General features: G+C 53.4%; 6 protein-coding genes across 6 annotated transcripts; 4 read left to right on the top strand and 2 right to left on the bottom strand.

Annotated features, from left to right (window-relative positions):
• Positions 1-106: 106 nt before the first annotated feature.
• SLS55_004405 (uncharacterized protein) lies at positions 107-1,399 on the bottom strand (the record flags this gene model as incomplete). The annotated part of the gene is made up of 2 exons (XM_066775863.1): positions 107-1,039; positions 1,208-1,399. 2 exons carry the CDS (start codon positions 1,397-1,399, stop codon positions 107-109), a joined length of 1,125 nt encoding a protein of 374 aa, XP_066633744.1.
• A 1,815-nt stretch (positions 1,400-3,214) lies between these two features.
• SLS55_004404 (uncharacterized protein) lies at positions 3,215-4,747 on the top strand (the record flags this gene model as incomplete). Its single annotated transcript, XM_066775862.1, has 1 exon — positions 3,215-4,747. One exon carries the CDS (start codon positions 3,215-3,217, stop codon positions 4,745-4,747), a length of 1,533 nt encoding a protein of 510 aa, XP_066633743.1.
• A 1,108-nt stretch (positions 4,748-5,855) lies between these two features.
• On the top strand, positions 5,856-7,607 carry SLS55_004403 (uncharacterized protein; the record flags this gene model as incomplete). Its single annotated transcript, XM_066775861.1, has 8 exons — positions 5,856-5,998; positions 6,051-6,122; positions 6,178-6,187; positions 6,236-6,309; positions 6,382-7,009; positions 7,066-7,242; positions 7,290-7,331; positions 7,389-7,607. The coding sequence occupies 8 exons, from the start codon at positions 5,856-5,858 to the stop codon at positions 7,605-7,607; spliced, it is 1,365 nt and encodes a 454-aa protein (XP_066633742.1).
• A 4,609-nt stretch (positions 7,608-12,216) lies between these two features.
• On the top strand, positions 12,217-13,188 carry SLS55_004402 (uncharacterized protein; the record flags this gene model as incomplete). The annotated part of the gene is made up of 3 exons (XM_066775860.1): positions 12,217-12,280; positions 12,367-12,875; positions 12,946-13,188. 3 exons carry the CDS (start codon positions 12,217-12,219, stop codon positions 13,186-13,188), a joined length of 816 nt encoding a protein of 271 aa, XP_066633741.1.
• Positions 13,189-13,809: 621 nt separating this feature from the next.
• On the top strand, positions 13,810-15,749 carry SLS55_004401 (uncharacterized protein; the record flags this gene model as incomplete). Its single annotated transcript, XM_066775859.1, has 2 exons — positions 13,810-14,848; positions 14,902-15,749. The coding sequence occupies 2 exons, from the start codon at positions 13,810-13,812 to the stop codon at positions 15,747-15,749; spliced, it is 1,887 nt and encodes a 628-aa protein (XP_066633740.1).
• Positions 15,750-19,137: 3,388 nt separating this feature from the next.
• On the bottom strand, positions 19,138-22,287 carry SLS55_004400 (uncharacterized protein; the record flags this gene model as incomplete). Its single annotated transcript, XM_066775858.1, has 6 exons — positions 19,138-20,018; positions 20,094-20,407; positions 20,470-20,666; positions 20,716-20,762; positions 21,030-21,668; positions 22,086-22,287. The coding sequence occupies 6 exons, from the start codon at positions 22,285-22,287 to the stop codon at positions 19,138-19,140; spliced, it is 2,280 nt and encodes a 759-aa protein (XP_066633739.1).
• Between the last annotated feature and the right edge of the window lie 1,591 nt (positions 22,288-23,878).

Below are 23,878 nucleotides of genomic sequence, written 5' to 3'. Positions count from 1 at the left end.
TACCAGACCAGTCTCAATATCATTGAATAAAGCTAAATCAGAAACTCGTTCGTATCTCTATTCCAAAGTGAAGGTCCCCTGATCTACCCGAGCAGCTGGTACAAACTCACGACGAATACAACGCCTCCATCCTCATCGTCACATACTGTTCCGCCGTCACCGGCTCATACTTCTTCGGATTCGTCCGCTCATCCCAGCACCCCGGCAATGCCTCAATGACCGCATCGTCATTCGGCGCGCTAAAGAACGGAATCGAGTACCTGGCCTTACACATCTCTTGACCTCCCCCACTACCCACCACCGCACCCGCCTCCCGCAACCTTTCCACCGGCGGCGCCCCCACCCGATGCACCGTACTCCTCCACCTCCCATTACTCCAACGCTCCAGCAAATCGCCCACATTCACCAACAACGTACCTTCAACGGGCGGCGCGGGACGGAACACTCCCGGGCGGTGCGGATCTTCGACCTCGAGCCCGCCGACAGCGTCTTGGAAGAGGATGGTCAGCGAGCCAAAGTCGGAATGCGCACCGATGCGGGACGCAGAGGGCGGGCTCCTCTGCTTCTCTCCTCCCAGCCGCCCTTCCTCTTTCCCCTCCTCCTCGTCGGCAGGTTCTCCCCCTCCTACCTCTTCTCCCGCCGCAGCGCCACCCGTCAGCGCCCTCAGCGGAATCGGCGGATAGTGCAGCAAGCGCAACTGAAACGCACTCGCCGAATGCGCCTCGGACAGCTCCCCCTCCCTTTCTCCATCCATGCCCAACGCGACCGCCAGCGCCCTCAGCAGCACGTGGATCATGCTGTCGCAGTCGCCGAAAAAGCCTTGCATGAAGGCGCGGAAGCCGGGCAGCGCGGCGTCGGGTAGCCAGATGTTGGGCTGGCGCGCGTCCGTCTCGTTGCCCGTCTCGTAGCTCTCCTTGTGGTCGGGCACGGCGCGCAGCGCCGCGATGGCCGCGTCGGAGAAGACGTTTTGGGAGACTTTTTCGACGCCCGGCGCCGAGTAGCCGCGGTGGTGCGAGCCGCCCGGAGGGTGCGGGGCGAGCTGTTTGGTTGCGGTGGGGAGGGCGAAGAATTTCCGGGACTGGGGGGGTTGGGTTAGCTTTAGGTTGGCGTGGTGGTCAGTGGTCGGGGGAGGGAGAGAGGGAGAGGTAATGTGTTGATACACATTTGCGTTTTGGGGAAGGTGATTGTGGTGCCTGGTTGGACTGACCCATTCGAATGCCGCGTCCACCCGCTCCTGCGGCACGCCGTGGTTTTTGAGATAGACGAAACCGACCGTGGATAGCGCGTGGTCGAGCTCGTTGGAGACCGCCTTCTTTGCGGCCTCGTCCCCGGTGTAGAAGGGACCGAAGTCCACGACTGGGACGGGCGAGTCGGTGGCGCTGCTGTCGTGCGAGCCCATGCTTTTCCCTGATCCGGATCGTGAAGGCTTCGTGATTATGGATTTTCCAGTATCGTGGGTACAGCTAGCGCGCGGAGCTGTGTGACGGCTGTGGCTGGTGGTCGTGCTGGCTTGACGTATGCTAGTGGGGTGCGGGGGCGGGGTAGCTGGTGAGGTAGCTAGATAAGGGTGGCGTAGACCGAGGCCGGGATCTTCAGGGTCTGTCGGGATCTGCCTCCTTTCCGAAAGACACCTGAGAGGCATGCAATGTAAGAAGCAGTGTATATGTAGAGGGCGGGCGAGGTTTTATATGTATGTAGTAGCAGAATAACTCCGGTAATTCCAGTGATCGGCGCATGTCAGCAGCTAAGGACTGCTGGTGTCAAATTGGTGCTTACATGCTCTGCGTCAGCCGCCGAGGTTTCGGAACAGAACATCTAGCTCTGACGCAGTGCCAAGATCCCAGACTCACCCAGGCAAATATTCAGAGAAAAAGGATTGGAAGCTTTTAGCTTCAAAAATTCCCAGAGATGTGTGTTCTTAAGAGAGTGAATCGACCGATGATAAGGTCCACCCATTTGGAAGACACTCGGATTTGAGAAATTCGTTGCCATTGAAACTACTTCTCCCCTATTATGGCATAGTCCATTGAACCGAGCCTTATGTTCCTCTTTTGCATCACGAAGTCAATCACAACAGGTTTCCCCGGTAAGTGTTCCGAGTCCCGTGGGGGCCAAACGTACCGTGTACGAAATACTATTCGACGTGGCTTCGATGGAATCGACACAGTTAATCCAGCACCTGGTATGTTTCAATCGCGGAAAAATAAAAGCATTGAAACTTCTCGTACTGCAACACATAAAATCCTGAATAAGTGCAAAAGGTATATCCGGGTTGTTCGGTTAACCAGACTAGGTTTCGGAAAGCAGCAGGGAGTCTGCCCAAGTTACACTACAAAGAGACGAATGTGTAGCTGTCGAATCAGATAGTGAACGCTGCTAGCAACTGCCTTACAGCGCCTACCTTCGGCTCGCAACACTATTTCATACAGACTCAGGTAGAGATGACTGTTTTGCCAGTCTATGAGCCCCACTTTTTTTAGTTCGAGTATTTACCCCGCCACATATCTGACGATTCCCTTGAAAATGCTAATTCAACATCTCACCAGCAGCCAAAAAGCCGTCGAGTCTCGTGGTTACTAACTTAGAGCTGCGCGCCAGCGATCCTTAAGATAAGTGAACTCACTGGACTACTACCATTGTCTACGGCAGTGAACACAGTCTCGGAAGCGGAAGTCATGCTGCACACAATGTTGAACTCCAACCAATCTTCCACAAGCTCGGAATCTGAGCCACCTCCAGAGGGAAATGAAATGCCCCTTTGCAAAAACTGTCAGGGTGTACTTCGGAGTATCAACGCGGAACCCCGACGCTCTCTGGCTTCTATTCTCGACACTGCTGCATCCGGGTGCCTGCTCTGCAATCAGGTCTCGAGCGAGGGTTTTGGAAAAACTGATCATCCTCGCGACGAATACATCATGCAAACCTGGGCAAGACACCGCCTGACTATCTCGGCAGGGGGTAGCACTAGGACATTTCAAGCCTTTGAGCATCCCGGTATGGCCGTTAGATATGGGAAACGAAAGTGGATTCAAGCAACTAAACATTGGCAGTTCTTCAAGATAAACACACTTTTGCGGAGTGGAACGATGTCTCGACACCGCACCAAAAAGATATCGCACACGACGAGAAAACATGGCGAGTTATCTCGAACTGGTTGACGAGCTGCTCCTCGGACCATGAAGCTTGCGGACCCCACACTGCAGACGATGGATGGATGCCCACACGCCTAATTGATGTCCAAGCAACGGACACCTCCGAAAACCTAGTGCGTTTGGTGGAGTCGAACGGAAAATCCCCCGACAAATACGTTACACTCTCGCATTGTTGGGGCCAGAGGATGCTTATCTCGCTTACCAAAGAGACGTGCGAGCAGCTGAAAGGAGGCTTTCCAGTCGAGAAGCTTCCGAAGACATTTTCGGATGCAGTCGTCACGGCCAGAAAGATCGGGATTAGATACCTGTGGATCGACTCGTTGTGCATCCAGCAGGACTCCAGAGACGACTGGAGCAGAGAGTCTCAGACCATGCATCTGGTATACAGCAACTCCTGGTGCAACCTGGCCGCGACGGGCGCCAAGGACTCGTCAGTCGGACTCTTCCTGGATCGAGACCCCAGCCTCGTCCTACCCTTCCAAGCAGACGTGTGGGCCTGGGAAGACGAAAGCATTTCCAAGCCGCACACCATTTTCCGAACAGACACCTGGAACACCTACGTCTACAACAGCGTTCTGGAGCAGCGGGGCTGGGTGTTGCAGGAGCGGACCCTGTCGCCGCGGCAGCTGCACTTCACCAAAGCTGGCGTCTTCTGGGAGTGCCGGTGCCTCAACGCGACCGAGTATCATCCCGCAGGCCTGCCCGAAGTCTACACGGACGAACATCTTCGCTTTTACAAAACCTTCACCGGGCGTCTGGAAGCCTTTCAATCAAGCCGGGCTCGCATCGCTGACGAGCGCCGCTCCGAGGAGATGTCGTGGATCCACGACAGCTGGTGCGCCATAGTCGAGAGCTATTCCCGGGCGAAGCTCACGAAGAGCGAAGACCGGCCGATCGCCATAGCAGGGTTAGCCATGAAAATTCAATTGGCACTGAGTGACGATTACATTGCGGGCTTCTGGAGGAGTCGGCTGGTGAGCCAGCTGTACTGGTCCGTCGACGAGCCACGGAGAGCGCATCCTTTTGGGCTCGGCAGACCGCGCCCGTTGATTGCGCCCACGTGGAGCTGGACGTCCACCATGCTGCCGGTGAAGATGTTTACACAGAACCCGGCATGCCTTGACATTGACATGGCCGAGGTTCGAGACGTGCAAGCATCTCACGTGGCGGTGGACAACTGCGGCGATCTCGCGGGGCGGCGGCAGCTGCGTCTCTACACCATTCCATGGATCGCTCGTTCCAGTGGTGTTGAAAGCTACGATAACTCGGTCCATTTCATCACATTCCCCATGCTGGAAGGGCCGTATGAAACGTTCGGCTATGCGGTCCTCGACGAAGCCATCGATCCAGCGGTTGAAGATACACGGCCCTTCGTCTGTGCGCCATTGACCTACTATGATGGCCCTTTTGTGAGGATGCAGGGGATTCTCTTGCGTCAAACTGGAGAGAATAGTGGGGTGTACGAAAGGGTCGGGTCTTGGTCGTCCAAGGATCGCGCCGCCCGGGCAAAGGCGGCGAAGCTCTGGTTCCAGAAACTAAAGTCCATGACGACAGAGGAGAAGGCAAAGGTATATCAAGAGCTCGTGATTGTCTAGCTCAAGCATTCCTACGATATAGGGTAAAAAAGATATTCTATCCATGGGAAGCCTCAATTCCTTCGTCAGCTTCCGTCGGTAGCAAGTGGAGTGCCGAGGCGGCTACATCGGTTTGGAGGAGTAAACATTTTTTGAACATCAAAACCGCATTCCTACACTGACTAGGCTTGTTGGGAGGAAGCTGCCAAGAAAGTGATCTGTAGAGATTACTACGGTATACGTCCGAGATTAGCTGGCTGCGGTCCAGCTTTCGGAATGCTGCAGCATATTATCGTTTTCGACACCCTTGTGATACCTACCAACTTCCAGATATGGTTCTATGTAGCGGCCTCAGATGACCAAAGTCGAGCGACGCACGGCTCCTTTCAGCTGTATCCAATCGACGATAAATCCCGCATTTGGTTAGACTACCGCCTCCATGCACATTCAGCTCTTCCTTGGCGCTTACGCCGAAGTTCCAAAACAACGGTACTGTCACACAAGGCTGCACTTCTCCATGTCTTCCCCACTTCCGCAGCTGTGCCCTGCAATGATCGCTCCGTGCGGGATGTGCTATTATGTTGCTTACCTTGTGTTACAGACGTCCATCCTTGACGAATACTTCCATTTCAGTGAGCGTGCAGATTCAGGCAGACGAAGAACCGCCCAATCCCAGAAAAAATGAACTAGACTAATTATCAAGGCGTCCACGCAGATACGGTGTGACGCTGCTTGATGCCGCGCCTCCACTCACAAGCATTGCATGTGATAAGTATGCTTGTTGTGAATTCGAATCGCCGTAAAAACGGACGGAATATTCCTTCACCGGTCAAGTTTGGTTATCTCAATTCTGCATATGGAATGCCTAAAGAACCTCAACCTGCATTGCTTCTCTTGGCTGACGGCAGTGGTAGTGCCCAACAGCTACACAAGATGACTGACCCCTCGTTGCCTCCTTTTGAAGTCGGTTCAGAAAAGAAGGCAGCGGGAACACTGATAAGGCTTAGCACTCTGAGACGCTCAACATAAAAGGTAGCCTCCTTCCACTCCGAATCCTTTTCATGTTCATCAACCCGTCCACCTTGCAAGAACTCAAAAACTTGTCACAACCAGATCACCCGACGAAACGATGGGCTCCACGAATGTCAAATCTCACGCACGGGTGCTCAAGCCGAAGGTGCTCATCGTCGGCTCGGGTCCGATCGGAGCCACGTACGCGAGGAAGCTCGTGGATTCTGGTATCGATGTCCTCATGATTGAAATGGGAGCGCAGTAAGCCGCAAGCCATCCGGTTTGATCGTCATTATCTAATACAGTACACAAGGGAACGCCCCATCCCTGGCGACCACAAGAAGAACAGTGTCCAGGTGCAGAAGGACCTCGACAACTTCATCAAGTAAGCATCCCCTCCCCCCACAGCCTCATCCACACGCACTGACCGAGGCCTCCAGAGTCGTTCAGGTACGATCGCCCTTGATGTCGCATTGACCCGTCACTGAATCACACCAGGGAGGCCTCGAGCTGCTCTCCGTCCCCGTCGACAAAGTCCCCGGTCCCAACCTCGAGCCGACGTCCTGGTCCACGTAAGCCGCAACCACCCACCCTCACACCCACCACCCACACTAACCCCCATCCCCCTCCTTCTCCTCCCCCAGCCGCAAAAACATCCGCAACGGCCAAAACCCGCTGCAAGACGCCTACGACAACCTGCCCGTCGCGGCCGCGACGCGGACCGTCGGCGGCATGGGTTCGCACTGGACGTGCTGCACGCCGGAGCAGCATCCCACGCTCGAGCGGTCCGACCTCTTCACGCCCGCGCAATGGGCATCGCTCTACGCCGAAGCGAAAGCCCTCGTCAAGACGAACAACACGTCCTTCGACGCCTCGATCCGGCAGCAGCTCGTGCTCAAAGTCCTGCAAGCCGCGCACGCGGGGCAGGGCCGCGGCTTCCAGGCGCTGCCGCTGGCGTGCGAGAGGAGGGAGGAGGGGAACACGGATTACGTCGAGTGGAGCTGCGCGGCGACCGTGTTGGGTAAGATCGCGACGGGGGAGGAGGGGAAGGGGAAGGGGTTGTTTGAGCTGAGGTCGTCGTGGCAGTGCGTGGAGCTGTTGCGGGAGGACGTAACCGGGCGGGTCTGGGGCGCGTTGGTGAAGGATTTGTTGGCGGACGAGTATGTTTTGGTCGAAGCGGAGCGCTATGTCGTGTGCGCGGGCGCGGTGCTGACGCCGGGGATCTTGTTCAATTCGGGGTTCAGGGCTGAGGAAGGGTCGCTGCCGGCGCTGGTGAGTACGGGTGCTGAATGAATGGATGGACAGGACGTTGCTGACAAGTGAAATAGGGACACTACCTTACGGAGCAAATCATGACGTTCTGCCAGGTCGTGCTGAAGCGCAGCCTGGTTGAGTCGGTCAAGGACGACCCGTGGCATCTGGGTTGGGACAAGATCGTCAAGGAACACCAGCAGAAGTGGCCCGAGGACCCGCTGCCTTTCCCGTTCAACGATCCTGATCCGCAGGTAAGCTTTTCACTTGGTCAACTCCGAGCTATCACTGACCCAAACAGGTCTGGATGCCAGTCACGGAAGCCCGTCCATGGCACGCCCAGGTAAGTCAGCCTTGGTGATCAGTCAGCATGGCATCCCGCTGAGAAGCTCGACCGCAGATCCACAGAGATGCCTTTTCGTACGGACAGACGCCAGCCGATATCGATCAGCGGACGGTGGTCGACTTCCGCTTCTACAGCGCCGTGCAGCCCATCTACAGTAACTACGTCGACTTCTCCGAGAAGATCAGGGATGGGTACAGCATGCCGCAACCGACGTTCCACTACCAGGTCCCGGATGAGGATGCCGAGAGGGCGCATCTGATGATGAAGGAGTGAGTAGACCCCAGTTGCGGGGTAGTTTTCGAACGGAGCATGTGCTGATATGGTCATCCAGCATGGTTGACGTCGCTTCGAACTTGGGCGGCTGGCTTCCCGGCGCCGAGCCCAGGTACCTTCCTCCGGGATCGGCGTTGCATATCTGCGTAAGTTGTTGTCATTCCTTGCTGTTTTTCTTCCACTTTGATTATTTTTCTTCGTTTCTTCGACGAATGGTCCACTCATGGCTTCTTGGAAACAGGGCACCACTCGAGCAGGCAGAGACGTCAATGACTCGGTCGTCAATAGCGAGTCGCGTGTTTGGGGTCACGACAACCTCTTCTTGGGAGGCTGCAACGTTATTCCCACCCCAAGTGCTTCCAATCCGACACTCTCGGCTATGTGCTTCGCCATTGTTGGTGCGAATGCTATTGTGAAGGACCTCACGGAAGGACATGATGGCGCTTGAGCTGCGGGACTACCGTATGGAAAGTAGAGGGTCAAAGTTGGACTTTGTCTTACAGAGATGAGAGACGCTGGCTTGGGTCTGCTGTAACCCATAAAGTCACCCTGAGTTTGGACATGAATAAGATTGAAAGATATGGCAGGACGAGAATTGATTTTTTTTTTCTTCTCCAATACGAGATCTAACGGACCTTCGCGTCGATTCACTTACATCAAATAGCACGCATAAGCGAATTGAACCAATGGATTGTCGCCTGCTTCAAATAACCACCCAACGTCAAGCTGATTTGTGCGGATAATTTGCGAGCCGCCAGCTGTCAGAGTGGGGGCCAACTCAAGACTTCAGCCTCGTCTGACCACTCCGATCATGAAAGTCCTTGCAACAACTCCTCATCGCTAATGAATTTCTATCCATTACTTCAGACCTTAACCATCGCATATCGACTGTTACCATCTCTGCTCCGACCGAGCCTTGTCTTCCAGCTTCTGCAAATGTCTGTTGCCTTGGGGCTGTTCGCCCATCGGTCGCTCCTACCGTCGCCCGTAATAATATCACTGCTCGCAAGAGCCAAGCATGGCATCGTGTCCGAATGGCGTGCACTCATTGTAAACGAGGTTGATGAGGCCGATCTGCTGCCATTGACCATGGCGCGAAATGGAAAGGGACCAGATCTCCCTACACGGATGGTGAAAGTTCCCCTTGAAGACCCCAACCAGGCTGCCGTGGTGTCATGGCGATGGGATGGGGATTTGCACAGCCGAGGTTCTCGAAACATCTCGGGCGTTGTATTCTGCGCCAAAAAGCGGGGGATTCGGTACCTTTTCATCGATGTCATCTCCATCGACCAAAAACTACCCGGAGACGCTCTTATCGAACAAGTGACTGCGTTTTCGACCCTCTACAAGTTGATACCAGTCTTCGCCGCCTACGACATGCACGATGAACAGCTTAAGTATACCGTTCGACGCCCGTGGATCCTAAGCGAGATACGGCTATTCCGATACAATCCCACCAAAGTCATCTACGTGGGGCACAGTGGTGGAGATAGCACAGAGATAGGACCAGTTGGTCCCTATGGCGTCTTGCCACCACAGGTTCGCCAATACCGTATTGGATTCGAAATTGAGGAAGCCTGGAGAGCGAGTTTCGCCGATACGATCATCGCTGTGCTCGTTGGACATATTGGGATGTCTTCCGTTGCGGACTTCAAGCTCATCATACCCACTTACGCGAACGTTTTGTCCGTTGCGTACGAACGAATGAGCCGGAACGACTATCTCCTGACGGCCGCAATCCTTTGCCGTTTTCGTGGCGCGCCGGGGAGCATCATTGGAGAATGGGGTGAGCCGAGAAACATTCAATACTTGACGTACAACCGGTACCAATTCGACTTAGTTGATCCAGAACCACAAGAGTACTTTAACTCCTCATGGTTGTCTTATAGTATTCTTCTGGATGGGGTACATGTCGCTTCATGGCAGCACAAGTGTAACCGCCCTGAGATAGGGGACAGATATCTGTTCACTTGGTCGCCGGATGCAGGGGAAGTCATTTTCACCGCGCTTGACATTCTGGAATCCGAGCCCGAACCCGAGGACTTCGATGCGGATGAAGAAGAAAGTCACGGTTGCCTCACAATAAACAACACACAAAGATTGCCGGCGCCAGCTGTAGAAGTGGTAGAGCTGATCTGTAGTCAATAGTCACATGGGATCGGAGAAATTCCATATGGTGAAATAAAACTCCAGCCTCACGAATTTACCGATTTTGAATCTCTCCAACAAGTTTCGCAGATTTTGCACCGTATCCCGACACAGCCACACCGGATGCTCATCAGCCCGAGCCACCTCATCGCAGTACTCCGGCAGCTCACACTGCTCCATCGCATTGACCTTGACGTTCAACATCGATTCCTTCGGATGCACCGACAACATCGTGCAGAAAGCTTTCTCATACGCAACCGTCGCCGCCTCCTTGCCATCCTCAACAATGACGCCGTCAATCTCTGGCGCACTCCAGGCGCTATGGCCATTGCCAAACCACGTGGACAACAATGCAAAGGGTCATATCCATGCCGCAATCCCGCGCTTGAGCGCCCGGGTATCTCAGGCCGCAGAAGTACGTAGAAAGACGTACTGTCTCACCTCGGCGTCATGGCAGACACAATGGAGTAGAAGCTGGAGAAGCACTTCGGCCTCGCCGCAGGGTGGCGCTGCGTCCCGGTTCTCGACGAAGCAAACGTCTTCCTCCAAGCAGTCGCAGCTCGGCATCAACGCCATCGCCCCCGTCTTACTATAGAAGGACATCGACCGCGCGCTCAAAGCTCGCGTTCACTTGGCGCGCGAGCATGCACGGTTCACCAAGCGCGACGTCAAGCATGGTCTACAGGCTCTGTATTGGGCGTCTTTGCAGCTCGATCAACATGAACGATTAGAACGAGGCTTGGAGACAGCGGGCGAGGATCGACAACGGTAGTCTGAGGGGCAAGGTTCCTCAGGGAGCATTCCTGGCGACTCCCTCTGAAGGTAGCGAATCTCACGCGGAAATCTTCGATCAGTGATGGCGGCGAGGATTGTGATGTCGGGAATGTTGACGTAGATAAGAAAAATATAGCCGGCAGATAGCTTAGCCATACGAGCATGGTATATAGCGACCACCAGGGTCGCCTTCCTTCCACTCCTTATGCTAATACAACACTCCGCACCAAATACCATCACACCCCATCAAAATTCAAGTATAGCACCACTCTCTCTCCCAACAACTTCTGAAACGCCGTATTCCTCGCAAGCTCCTTTCCCTTCACCCCCAACGCCTTCTTAATCACCGGCGCCAAACCATGCGCCGCACAGCCCCGATAATTTCCACTCTCACTCCTGTTGGAATATTAGGGAGGTTACCGAGTACTGCATCAAGTGCAGCGGCTGTGCTTTTTGCAATTCAACAACTCCTCTTCTCCATCCGCCGATTCAGTCTCACCTCAAGCATATCCGCCATCGACTGCGCAATCGTGCGTCCATTGACGTCCAGACCCTTCACCATCGCTACTTATTCATCGGAGAAGCAGGGCGACTTGTTGTAGAATGTGTCAATGACGGTGTCCAGCCAGTCCTGCGCGGCGGCTTGTTGTGTGTAGTTGCGGAGGTCGTGGGGGAGGATGTGGAGGTGGTAGAGGTGATCGTTGGGGGCGCACCGCAGGTCAGAAATGGTGTACTTGGGAGCCATGGCGGTGGGCCTCCGTCGCCGGCCGTTGCGTTTGTAGTGCGGTCTTTTGTGGTGGTTTGGGCGGGTCGGGACTGCGTTGAAGAGTTGGAAACCGTCATCTTATCTCCTCCGGCGGTGACGATGGTTTTCGGATAGAGTGTGTGGCGCTGGCCATTGTCAAATGGTTTGGGGTGTTTAATTTGCTGTATGTGTCTGACTGTCGGGTATCTGAGTGGAGGAAGACCGAAGCCGCTGTCGGAGTTTATGACCATGCGCTGGACGGAACATTCAATATGAAAAATCTGGGCTTCCATGATTGGTATACCTTAAGCCACTGTGCGGAGATCTTTTTGAATTCTGTAGACGGTGGTGAATTGTTATCTTGGAAATAATACACAAAGTCGACGCATGTCTTGGAGTTGTTCGCTGCGTGCTGACTGAGATTAGACGGCATTTCGGACGAATTCGGACGAATTCGTCCGGACAATCTCGTGAGATATCTGTCAACGATGAGAAATGCTTACCATTCTCGTTTCTCAAAGAACTTTGTGCCACAAGAGTGTTGAGGCTTCTGACAGAAGGAAGCCTCGACTAAGCGTGAGGGCTGCGAGAAGCTTAAAAGAGCCACGCTGCCAAGCACTGCTTAGAATGCGGAAGTATTGGCAAGTGAAGATCATTGGCAAGTCAGTGGATGAGTTGATCAGAGAACAGCTGGTAAACTTTGCAGCGAGAAGCATGAGAGGTCCACAGCAGTGCGGGGTAATTTGTCATGGACTGATCCCCCGCTTGCGTCATCTTTGGCGAACATCACTTCACGACTTAACCACTCTTGCTTATCAATCCGATCCGCTGTCGACGACACGGCAAACTTAAATACAACGTCCGTGATCCCCGTGAAGCTCAGAATCAAACAGAGACTTCGCCCCACCACCATCCAAGCATTCCTCCAGTCCCATCCCCGCAATGGCACCACCCGACGCCGACCTCTACCCCGAGGCCACCGGCCTGGCCCTCGACACCGTGAAGGGTGCGCCCTCCATCCATTCCCGCCCCTCCCCACGCCGCACTCTCCGACTCCCCAACCACCGTCCACAACTAACACCCCGCGCCCAGCCCACCAAGCCCCGGCGCCGCTCAAGCTCTACGCGGGCTGGTTCTGCCCGTTCGTGCAGCGCGTGTGGCTGGTGCTCGAAGAAAAGGGCATCCCGTACCAATACATCGAGGTGAACCCGTACCACAAGCCGCAATCTCTCCTCTCGCTCAACCCGCGCGGCCTGGTCCCGACGCTCGAGTACGACGGCAAGCCGCTGTACGAGTCCACCGTCGTCGTCGACTTCCTGGAGGAGGCGTACCCCGACCACGGCGAGTCGCTGTATCCGAAGGACCCGTACGAGAAGGCCCGGCAGCGCATCTGGGCGGATTTCGTCACGAGCCGCATCATTCCGGGGTATCATCGGTTTTTGCAGTATCAAGTGGAGGAGAGCGGGCGGGAGGGATTTGAGAAGGTGAAGGCGGAGTATTTGGGGTATCTGAGGGAGTGGATCAAGGAGGCGGATCCCGAGGGCCCCTTTTTTGGCGGCAAGGACCCGAGGGCTATTGATTTCAATATCGGGCCGTGGGTGGTGAGTACATCCGCTTTTGGTTTGTCTCCATGATGTGTGGGCAATGGTGCTGATTGATTTGGTGGTGTAGATCCGCAACTGGGTCTTTGACGAATTTAAGGGCGGCTCGGGCATCCCGAAGGAGGGCGAGGAGGGCGATGATGAGGTGTGGAAGCGGTGGCGCAAGTTCGCGGAGGCCATCGCGGACAGGAAGAGCGTCAAGGAGACGACGAGTCAGAATGAGCGCTACAAGCCGCTGTACAAGAAATATGCGGACAATATTGCCCAGTCAGAGCTGGCTAAGAGCATCCGTGCTGGCAGAGGCGTGGTGTAAGGAACTGGCTGCCTGTGGCTTTAACCCAGAAGGAGTAAGGACAGGGAATCATGAGAGATGTTTGATAGAGTAGCAGGAGCATCTAATTCATATGATAGGCTTGTCACATCAACTTCAAAGCTCTGATTCAGAGAATACCTGGGTGGTGGCGCCTCGGGTACCTCCTCGTCTATTCAAGGAAAATATAAAGCAAGTAGAGCCACGGGGAGAAGTCACGAGTTCCCAGCTAACGACGAGCATCGTCGATAGTGCCGGTAGCGAGATGCTTCAAAAGCGAATTGCGCAACCACGGAACGTGCGCTATTTCGCCGGATGGAGCTCTGGTCGATCCGACAGCTCAATCACTCCGCTAGGGACTTGTTCAAGGCTTTTCGTTTTCTTGAGAGCAAATCAGTAGGAGATGCCATCTTTCATTGGCTCACATGCTGCAGACCCCTGCTATGGTTACATCTTGTGGTTGGGTCCGTAAGCGACGCATATTCTTGGAAGGACGTCAGCCTCGCAGGCAGCATGCGCCCGGTCGCTGACGATATGCCCGAAACCCTTCTTCTCCATACCTCTTTACCCTTGTGAGCGTGGAACCAGATTCTCCTCTACGGCCAGTCAACACGCAGGGCCGTCATGGCGTCGACCATGAAGCGGCTACGAAGCCGCGACCTGTACACAGTGGGCTGGATCGCCGCCCTCAGCCTCGAGCTTACGGCCGCATTGTCGATGCTCGACGAAGAGCACGGAGCCCCAGAAGACTTCCGGCAAGGGCCCAGAGACAGCAATGTGTACGTCTGGGGGAAGATCGCAGGACACAATATCGTCGTAGCCTTTCTGAAGGCCGGAGAATATGGCTTGGTGTCTGCGGCGACTACAGCCTCGACCCTTCTATCAGCCTTCCCGAACATCAAGTTTGGTCTCATGGTTGGCATAGGAGCTGGTGTGCCGCAGCCGCAGAACAAACCAGACATTCGGCTCGGCGACGTGGTGATCGGCCAACCTGACGGCCAGACTGGTGGGGTCTACCAGTACGATCTTCGAAAAGCCAAGACCCAGCTCAACGACGGCACGACCGAAGGTGTTCCCGAGCCGAAAGGTTTCCTCAACAGTCCACCAGGCTTCTTGCTGAAGAGCTTGACGCTGCTTCAGGCTAGACACAAAGTGAGAAGGACGGACCTTGCGCAGCACCTGAGCATGATCAGCGACGACATGGCTGAGCCGGAGGATGATGAACCCGGCTTTGTGTATCAAGGATTCGAGAACGACCGCCTTTTCCATCCCGATTACCTTCATGTCTCCCGAGACACGTGCGACCAGTGCGATGCTGAGCAGGAAGTCCGGCGCACAGACCGGAAAGCGCCTGGTCCGAGATTCCACTACGGCGTCATTGCTTCCGGTAACACCCTGGTAAAAGACGCTCACGAAAGGAACAAGATCCTTCAGCAAGTGCCCGGTCGCTGCTTGTGCTTGGAGATGGAGGCTGCTGGTTTGATGAACGATTTTCCTTGCATGGTCATTCGTGGCATTTGTGACTATGCGGACTCACACAAGAATGATCGATGGCAGCCATATGCGGCTATCACGGCCGCAGCGTATGCTAGGGAGTTTCTTCATTCTGTTCCAAAGCAGGACGTTGAATCTGCAGAGAAAGCAACGGATCTTATTCGAGAACGTTAGTTCCACACCGGAATTATATTTGTAGATCGAATTGTTAACAGCTCACAGTTGCGCTGGATGTGAAAGAAGCTAGTGCTATCGTGAAAGATACCAATCAACGCTTGCAAAGGAAGGAGATCAAGGACTGGCTAGATCCTCCGGACCCTTGGGTTAACCAACGTCGAGCAATTTCCAAACGGCAGGAAGGCACTGGTCAGTGGTTTCTCGATAGCCCTCAGTTTCAATCTTGGAAAACCCAGCCTCGATCCTTCCACTGGCAACATGGTAGCCTTGGATGTGGAAAAACGGTACTGAGCTCAACTGTCATCGAACACCTCCTCCGTGAAGAGTCTTCTTCATCGGACTACGCTGTCCTATTTTACTACTTTGACTTCAACGACGAATCCAAGAGGTCTCTCGAAGGTCTCCTCCGGTCACTCTTATTCCAGCTCAGTGACAAAAACGATGCTTCTCGGCAGAAGCTTTGTGAGCTTTATGAATCACAAGATATGTCCTCGGGGATCTCGCTGTCATCCGATAGCTGCATCACAATGATTGGCACACTGTCGACATCATTCAAAAAGGTCATGGTTATACTCGATGCGCTTGACGAGGTCCACCAAATTGAGAAGAGTACGTTAGTCCAGCATATCAAGTCTGTCTTCCACGCACCTGGGAAAAATTTCAGTATCTTCTTCACAAGTCGGGAAGAATATGACATCGAGGAAGCACTTAGCGATCTCTGCATCGAAACTTCAGGTTTTCCACAACATGAAGTCAACGAAGACATCAAAAAGTACATCCATGCGAGGGTCAGAGACTTTGAGCGGTACCCGAAGCTGAAGAGATGGAGGTCGCGTCCCGCTATTCAACAGGAGATTGAAGGAGCAGTCAGTACCAAGGCTAATGGCATGTAAGTTCAGCAATGTCTTGTACCTTGCTTTGTCCTTATGTCAGCATCTAACAGTGTCTGTGTATCTCGAAGGTTCCGTTGGGTGTCTTGCCAGTTGGATTCCATTGAGGACTGCGTCGATCTACGATCCCTCCGAACCACACTGAGCTCCCTTCCAATGACTTTGGATGACACCTACACACGAATCCTCGACAGAATTCCACGCCATCGGCAAACGGATGCTATAAGGCTCCTCCAGCTACTTGTCTTTGCCGTGAGGCCGCTCGAAATACGCGAGACCATGGACGCGTACGCTGTCGACACGTCACAGAGCACAGCTTTCAGTACAGAGTATAGGATGCCAGACCCACTCGAAATAGTGCGGCTTTGCCCTAGCCTAGTCACTGTCGAAACGCCGAGATTTCTTGGATGGGGCGACCCGCTTGACCGTCACCTACAGCTAGCCCACCACTCGGTCAAGGAGTACTTACTTTCGGACAAATTACGACCAGCGATGTTCCAGTCCGATTTCAACTTTGAAAAGGGTCATAGCATCATGGCGAGGGTCAATCTCGAGTACATGATGAGTGTCCTCCTGGGAGAGCTTTCTAATACAGCCATACACGGTTACGATTTTCCTTTTCTTAACTACTCTATACACTACTGGAACCACCATGCGAAACTTTCCTCGGAAGAGACCAAAACCAAGTCAACCATCCAACGCTTTCTGGAGCATACATCCATACACAAACCATGGACAATCTTTGCCAAGAACCCTTTTGATTGTCATGGCAGCTATAGACTTCAGTATTCTGACAGGATTTGTTCGTCTTCTTGGCCATCTCATTTCCAGATCTTAGTCTATTTCGACCTTCATCTGTTAGCTCTGGAGATGTTCGATGACCCAAGCCCCCATGGTCAAGCTGTGATGGACGCAAACACAGACGCTGGAAGATTGTTATGGCCGGAAACGCTGTTTTTCTACGCCAAAAACGGGCAGTTGTTATCCACCAGCCCACTTTACACAGCAGCCTCGCTTGGCGATAGCATCTTGCTGGTGGAGGAACTGGTATCCCGAGGAGCGCGAGTATGTGAGGAAGGAGGCGCTCTGGGGACACCTCTCAATGTCGCGTGCAGTAAACGGCATCCCGAATGCGCCGTTCGTTTGCTGGGCCTGGGCAGAAGCCAGGCCAAAGACTTTTCAAGATACATCAGCAGTGGCCTAGTTGCGCTTTTGGATAACAAGCACGAGTCCTTTTACACCGAGTCCTTTTCCAGCATTGGCCCAGATGTGCGGTTGGATAGAAAGGCCGTGCCCATCATGCGCAACTTCTTGAAGGTATGCGCAGAGATGGGAAACGGCGATTCTTGTCTCAACGTCGCCCTCCGAGGCGCATGTTATCTCGGAGATGGTGCATTTGTCCAAACTTTCCTGCAAAAGGGTGCATCTTTCAAGGAAACTACAAAGCACTTGCGTGAGCTCGCTCCGATGAAGGACTGTCTGGCCGTTCTCAATACTATTCTGATGGAAAACGAGATGGACGGTGCTTTCTACCAAGAACTCCACATCGCGAGTATAACAGGCGAAATCAGGTTGCCCAATTTGTCGAGCGCCAGGTTTCGGAGCACAGAGTTTTATGCTCTCATCCTGGGCATACCCGGATACACTTCTTTGGCCGGGTACATCAGAACAACGTCTGCATGGCTGAATCATGACCCAACGCACCGTAAAGCTATCGGCACCGCCAGTAAAGACTTCCTTCAAAAGATAGTCGACTGTCAAGACGAAGACGGGTATACTGGGCTGCATCATTGTGCTTTAGGCGGCAACTTTGGGGCAGTTGAGCTCCTCCTGTACCGCGGAGCAGATGTACGGCTCAAGTCAAGAACAGGAAAGACCGCTCTTCATCACGCAGCTGGAGGCAGCCATTTGGACATTTCAAAGCTTTTGATACACTACGGGTCCATAATAGGTGCACGGGACAGCTATGGACGCACGGCGCTTCACTATGCAGCTGAATCAAACTCCACTAACGTTGTGAAGCTATTGTTACAGCACGGTTCTGACCTCAATGCACGAGATCGAGCAGGATTAACACCGTTGGGCTATGCTTTGAGGGCACGGAGAAACGTCCGGCATCCACATAGTAGTTCAGGTTAGGGTTAAAAACAGATTGTTCCGAGTGTTGTGCCAACACACTACCTGAAGGATGGCTAAAGGACCGTGGACTCGGTCGTGAGACGTACGACCTCGACAAGTATTTCCCGCTCCCACTAAACACCACCCCTCCACCCCTCCGTCCGCAATCAAAGCGTCCCCAAGTTCACCTCCGACACCCTCGGCCTCGCCCAAACCGCTGTTCCAAATCTGGGACAAACTCAGACTCAACCAAACTCACCCTCTCCAGTGCACACCCCTCCTCAAACTTTCAATCAAACATCAACGGCAAGTGCGACATGATGATCTTAACCACATTGCTCGCAAAGGACCGACCGTCCAGGACTACACGCTTTCATCAACACCATACATCACGAAGGGGGCGTCGTCTCGAGCAACGAAATCACTACTCACCAAGCCTGCTCCCCGTGCCCGAAACTTAATTGCTCGGACGGTAATCGGACAATCTTTCTTCCAAGCTTTTTGACTGAGTTAGGCGTATGGATACCTATGTCATTGCTGCTATGAGCTTTTGTGTTTCGCTTGTTTGCACGGCGTTATGAGAGTGCTATCAGTTTTCAGCTTAGTAACCCGTCCATATAGTCCTATCTCATAGCCACACAGATAACACGCATATTTTTGAATGTTTCTTGTCCTATTCCTCTCGTTGATACGTCCTTCTGTTGCGTCTGCCGGTCTGTGTCCCTTGGCATGCATTTCTACAGCAGAGCTCTGACTTAACAATGAAACTCTCGCCGAACAGCAATCTTAGCTCTGTCGCCCACTTTTAAGGACCAAGGCCCAGTCTCCGAAGCAGAGCGGGCTCGTCGTAAATCTTCGTGGTCATGGCTAAAGCCAGGGGATGGCCGGCAGCCAATCGTAGCCCGAACACGCCGCAAATACCCGACGTAGCCCTACAAGCTACTTTTAAGAGGATGTTTGGAGTGAAGGCCCACATCGGAGTGACGTAACGTCTTCTTCTTTACTCCATGGCTGTATTTGAAGATAAGCTCTACCTCCACTCGTTGGTAGACATGGGTGTTTTTTGCCAGATGCATGTTTGGGGGAAGTCAAGTTAGTTCCTTTATGTTTACACCACCCAGCTCCACAAAACAAGAGAATCTTTGAGCGTGTAGAGAAGCGCCGTTATCCTGAAATTGAATGGAAATTGTATAAAAGCGGAGAAAGTACATGCATAATTGAACGAGACCTGGTAGCTTAATTCATGTTCACCAAACACATTAGCTCCACAAAATCATCCCGTTGCAGTTACGTCAACCTGTTTGCTGTCAAACAAAGCATGTATCTCCTCCGGCTCCGAAGAGGACCTCGGCGAACTGAGGACACTTGAACTCTCGACAGAGTCCGTCTGAGATCGCCCAGAATCCTCCTTCCTGAAAGCATTATCCCTGATTATCTCCTCCATAGTCGCGCGTATACGAAGTTTGTTGCTGCCCGACAGAATCTGCGCCCCCTGTCTGGAAAGCCGTAGAGGAATGAGCTTGTTAATCTCCTCGTGGACAACCTCGCGAATCGACTCATGAGCACCTCCCAATCCCGATCGACGCTTGGCTTTGTACTCGATCGTGGCGCTGTGGATATCTTCATTCGTAATGAACTTGTTGCCAGACTGGAAAGCGCACTGGAGGATCAGGATCAGGTCGCACGCGCACTTGACGATCATGCGGGCGGCGGGAGGCGTGTCCAGCAGCGGCAGGCCGGGGACCAGCGAGGGCGCGCCGAAGACGGCGGCGGAGTTGAGCACGGCGATGCCCGTGAAGCGCACCACGTCCTGCGACAGGGTCTGCAGCATGAACCGGGCCAGGTTCGACCACACGACCTTGTTCATGATGCCGTCGACGTACTCGGCCGAGATCTTGGGGAACCCGAAGCAGCGGATGATCTTGTCGCAGAGGATGCGCGACACGGTCGGCACAACCACCCCCGTCGTGAACGGGATCGGGCTCGCCGTGGAGCGCACCGCGTGGCCGAGCAGACGTACCGTGTCGTCGATGGCCGAGTCGATCTTGGGCTGGACGTCGCACACTTGCGCCGCTACTAATCGCTTGTAGATGCTGTCGTCGGCTATTTCGTCGATGGTGCAGCGCACGAGTGCTTGAACCGACTGGTGATCATCTGGGGGGGACGCTCGTCAGTGACTTGCCGGACTCGTCGCAGGCCTCATCCTCTCTCTATACCAAAAGGGCTTACTTTTGGAGACGAATGTGAACGCCGTGCGGTCCTCCCTGAAGTCTCGGCATTCTTTGCGGAAAGCAGCTTTGAAGAATTCCTGGCGGTCTTGCAGGATTGTGGCCACTTTCGCTCGGATGTTTGGATCTACGTCTTCGGCTGCTTCGAGGGCGTTGATGTCTTTGCTTTCGATGCCGTCTTGCAACGTCAAGAACCTGTCTTTCTTCGTCGCGACGATGAAAACGGGGAGGGTTGAGGCGTGCTTGGAGATGATACCGATGACGTTTTCCATTGCCGTCTGCACCGGCCGTGGGGTGTCCGCCTCAACGCATATCCTGTGTTCTGTCAGCCTCGGTCCCAAGCGTTCGCATCCCATTTTTCTGAGGTTCGTTCGTACCAAACAGCGTGGAACCTCTCGTCGGGAGGATCCGCGGTGGGACATCTTTTTTTCACGGACGCTTCAAACGCCGCCACCTCCTTTCTGTTTCCAGACTGGAACCCCTCGGAGTCGTGGATGATGATGCCGGGGTGCTGGTCGCTCTCGAAGCCCTCGTCGATGTTGTGCTTTCCTCTCGTGCCTTCGTTTTCCTCGGACTTGAAACGGGGGTCAGCGACGAGACAAACAATCGACATGCGTACTAACCATCGGTATGCCAAATACACGGTTGAGCAAGGTCGACTTGCCTACCCCTGCATTTCCGCAGATTAGAATGCGGCAGCTCGGCATTTTCATCTCAAACTCTCTGGTTTTGATCCACGGGTCCGAGCCGGTGGATATCAGACAGGACGTCCGAAATTTCTGGAGGTGCTCTTGCACGTCTTTGAGGGCTTTTTGGATTCCAAGTCGTGGGTATGTCTCCATGATGAAGTACACAGAGGGGTGTATGATTGTTCCATTCGGATCTGGGAGGTTCGTTCAGTGTTCACATACAGTCAGTCGGCTAAGAATTGCCGTACCTCTCGGACGGTAACCTCGCAAATTCCCATTCGCGAAAGGACGCCTGTCTCCACTAGAAACAAGCGTTGTTCTTATGCCCGGGTTTATTCGGACCATGTGAGTTGACGTCCTCACGACGGACCGCTTCTCCAGCTTCTTGCGAGGCCACTTTTGGAGGTTGCCATGATTGTGAGAGGTTCGTAGATCGTGCATGCTGACTTCCATCCCGTTGCTGTATCTGAAGCCCCAGACCGAGCTTTCCGAATTCTCTTTCACCGTAGTTTCGTCAGGAAACGTCAGCGTCAGCGGGTTGTCGATCAGATTTTGAAGGACCCTCCTTTCGGGTTTGTGTTCCAGAACAAGCCCGCATGCCCTGCTCTCGAGGAACATCCATTGCAGCGGGTACAACGACAGGCCGTCGTCACTGGCACCGCCTCCAATGTCCGCATGCGCTCCGACAAACCAAGCTTGTACCAGAGATCGCCCATCCGCAAACGTCATTGCGTCGGTGTCAAACAGCTCGGGCAAGAAGTGGCGGCGGTCCTCATTGAAGGCCACGGCATGCCTGACATGCTTGATCGAGTCGTTGAAGGAGAGGTCATGTTTGAAGGGATCAGTGGCCTTCTTCACAGTGTCCAAGGCTCCGACAAACTGAATGACTGGCGAAAGTCGGGTTTTTGTCGAACTGCAAGCTCCGTGTTAGTGTAAACTTTATGGGTGATTTAATAAGGAGCCATTACAGCAGGTGATACAGCTGTAGAGAAAGTCAGAAACCTCGCGGTTGATTAAGAGGGATGGGGGTGAAATACTTCTCCCCGGGATCCGATATCCTTTTTCTGCTTGCTGGTCATGCACTCCAATGCCTCCCGATAGTCATCATTGAACTCAGGTGAAGGCGTATTTGCAAGTGCAGAGACATGATGGAGGAGGCCCGCTACAGCGCGGATAATGTCTGAGGGAAGGTAAGTGAGCGTGCGGAGACGAAACCGATTTCCTTGATTTACATACAGGCTCCGCGGCTAAATCCGTACAGCCACACTTCGTCCTTTGGTGTTTGAAGTTGTTTGCAGATATACTGTGAAGGTATTTAGAACTGGCCCCAACCGTAGTGTTCGCTGGTCCGACTACCTGATAGACCTCTTTGATGAGATCCTTGCAACCTTCTCCCGAGATTCCGTCGTTGAATTTGTCTAGCAACTTTCTCTTGACGCCTATTCCGTGGAAGTATTTCGCGACCTTCAATTTCGATGAGCCAAAAGCGATTAAAGACTCAAGCATGCGACTCTGATACCTGTTCAATCTTCTCGCCTTCGTGCTCAAATACCCCTTGTTTGATGGAAGCAAAGATGCGAAAGACGTTGCTATTATTCCCTTGGCCTTTTCCTGTGCAGGATAACGATTAAATATCTGGCCTCACAACAGTTGTGATCGCTAACCTTCTTGGCCGTCGGCATTGTACCACGTGCCGTCAACGCACACAACGATTTTCTTGGGTATCTTCATACTCTCTGACGGCGCAGGATTTAGACTCTCGTAAGTCTGAAAAGGATATACCAGGGGACCGGTGTTATGAGGCTAAGGATGAGGCTGAAGAGGGACACACGTAGAGTCCGCGGGGTGAGGCAGTTTCATATAGACGTACGACAAGGATAAAGGGGAGCCGCTCGGTGAAAATTTCCCAGACTTTCGGAGCAGGGTGATTTGTAATGCTCCTGATAGCTGTTCGCTGACGCCTTGCGGTAAACCAAGATGCAGAAGAGGTCATTTTTGGTTGTATAGTGGCTTGGCTAACGCCACCCAACTTGAGTTTTCGCTGTAGAGCCTTGGGAGCGCATATACCGACCAATGAATATGACTCACTTGCTTTTCTCCACTCAGAGCATGGTTTCACAGCATTGTACTCTCTGGCGAGGCGGAGGTGGGGGCCATCAGGCTGAGCCCTCCGCGCTCCGGATCCTATCGATTAGCTGCGTGGCTGTACTGAGTAAGCTCTACGAGGAACGAGGCAAACAGCCATTGCCCATTTAAGGATAAACCAGGCAGCCATGACTTCATGGCCAACACAGCGTTCCAATGAGCGGCAGGCTTCCTCTCGAAAACGTGTTGCGGGCACGGTTGGGTCGCGTGATACTATGCAATGGTCTTGGCGACTGAGCGACTGGGGTCGGTTCGGGGAACAAGGCTGAACAAACATGACAGTTTGAGTTGATGACACCTTTTAATTGAGCCAAGATAGAAAAGAAACTGACATCTAGTCGCCTCTGTATCTTACGAGGAAAACTGGTAAATGCAATAAAGATTGAAGGTTTGAAGCGTATTTCTCCGTTCTCGTCACTTTCTGCCCAATATTACCATGGACATCGCCCATCAGATATCTTCTCACTGTTTGTCGTATTTGCCAGGTCAGTCTTTTTCTTGACGGCCTACCAACAATTGGGCCCTTCAACGCATGAGCCGTACGTAGTCGGCACCGAGAGGGTTTGAAGCTGAAGCGGCACGATGCCAAGAACCACTTGCTTGTGAATTTGCAAGCCAAGCCAGGCAATACTTACCCGGGCCGCTTACCATCTGCTGCACTACACATGGAGGCGAAGGTGCATATATAACGGGAGGTGCTTGTGTGCCATCACACGGCAAGGTAGAGGCGGGTGATTTCCCAACCCGGGAGACCTTTCGTGCTTGAAAATAAAACAATTGCGTCACCCGCAGCGACCACAGCCTTGTCGCAAACCTTACTACTCAGCCAGGATGAGAGCGACACAGATGACTTTGAAGCACACTTGAGCCCGTCTTTGACGCCTCTGGTTCATATTCGACACCATTTTGTAAGTGGATGATGATGATGATGATGCAAAAGGAAATGCCGCAC

Source organism: Diplodia seriata (assembly GCF_021436955.1).
Source record: "Diplodia seriata strain FDS-637 chromosome Unknown scaffold_4, whole genome shotgun sequence".
Taxonomy (NCBI): domain Eukaryota; kingdom Fungi; phylum Ascomycota; class Dothideomycetes; order Botryosphaeriales; family Botryosphaeriaceae; genus Diplodia; species Diplodia seriata.
The sequence above is the reverse complement of the archived record's forward strand: the minus strand, read 5'-3'. Positions and strand labels throughout refer to the sequence as shown.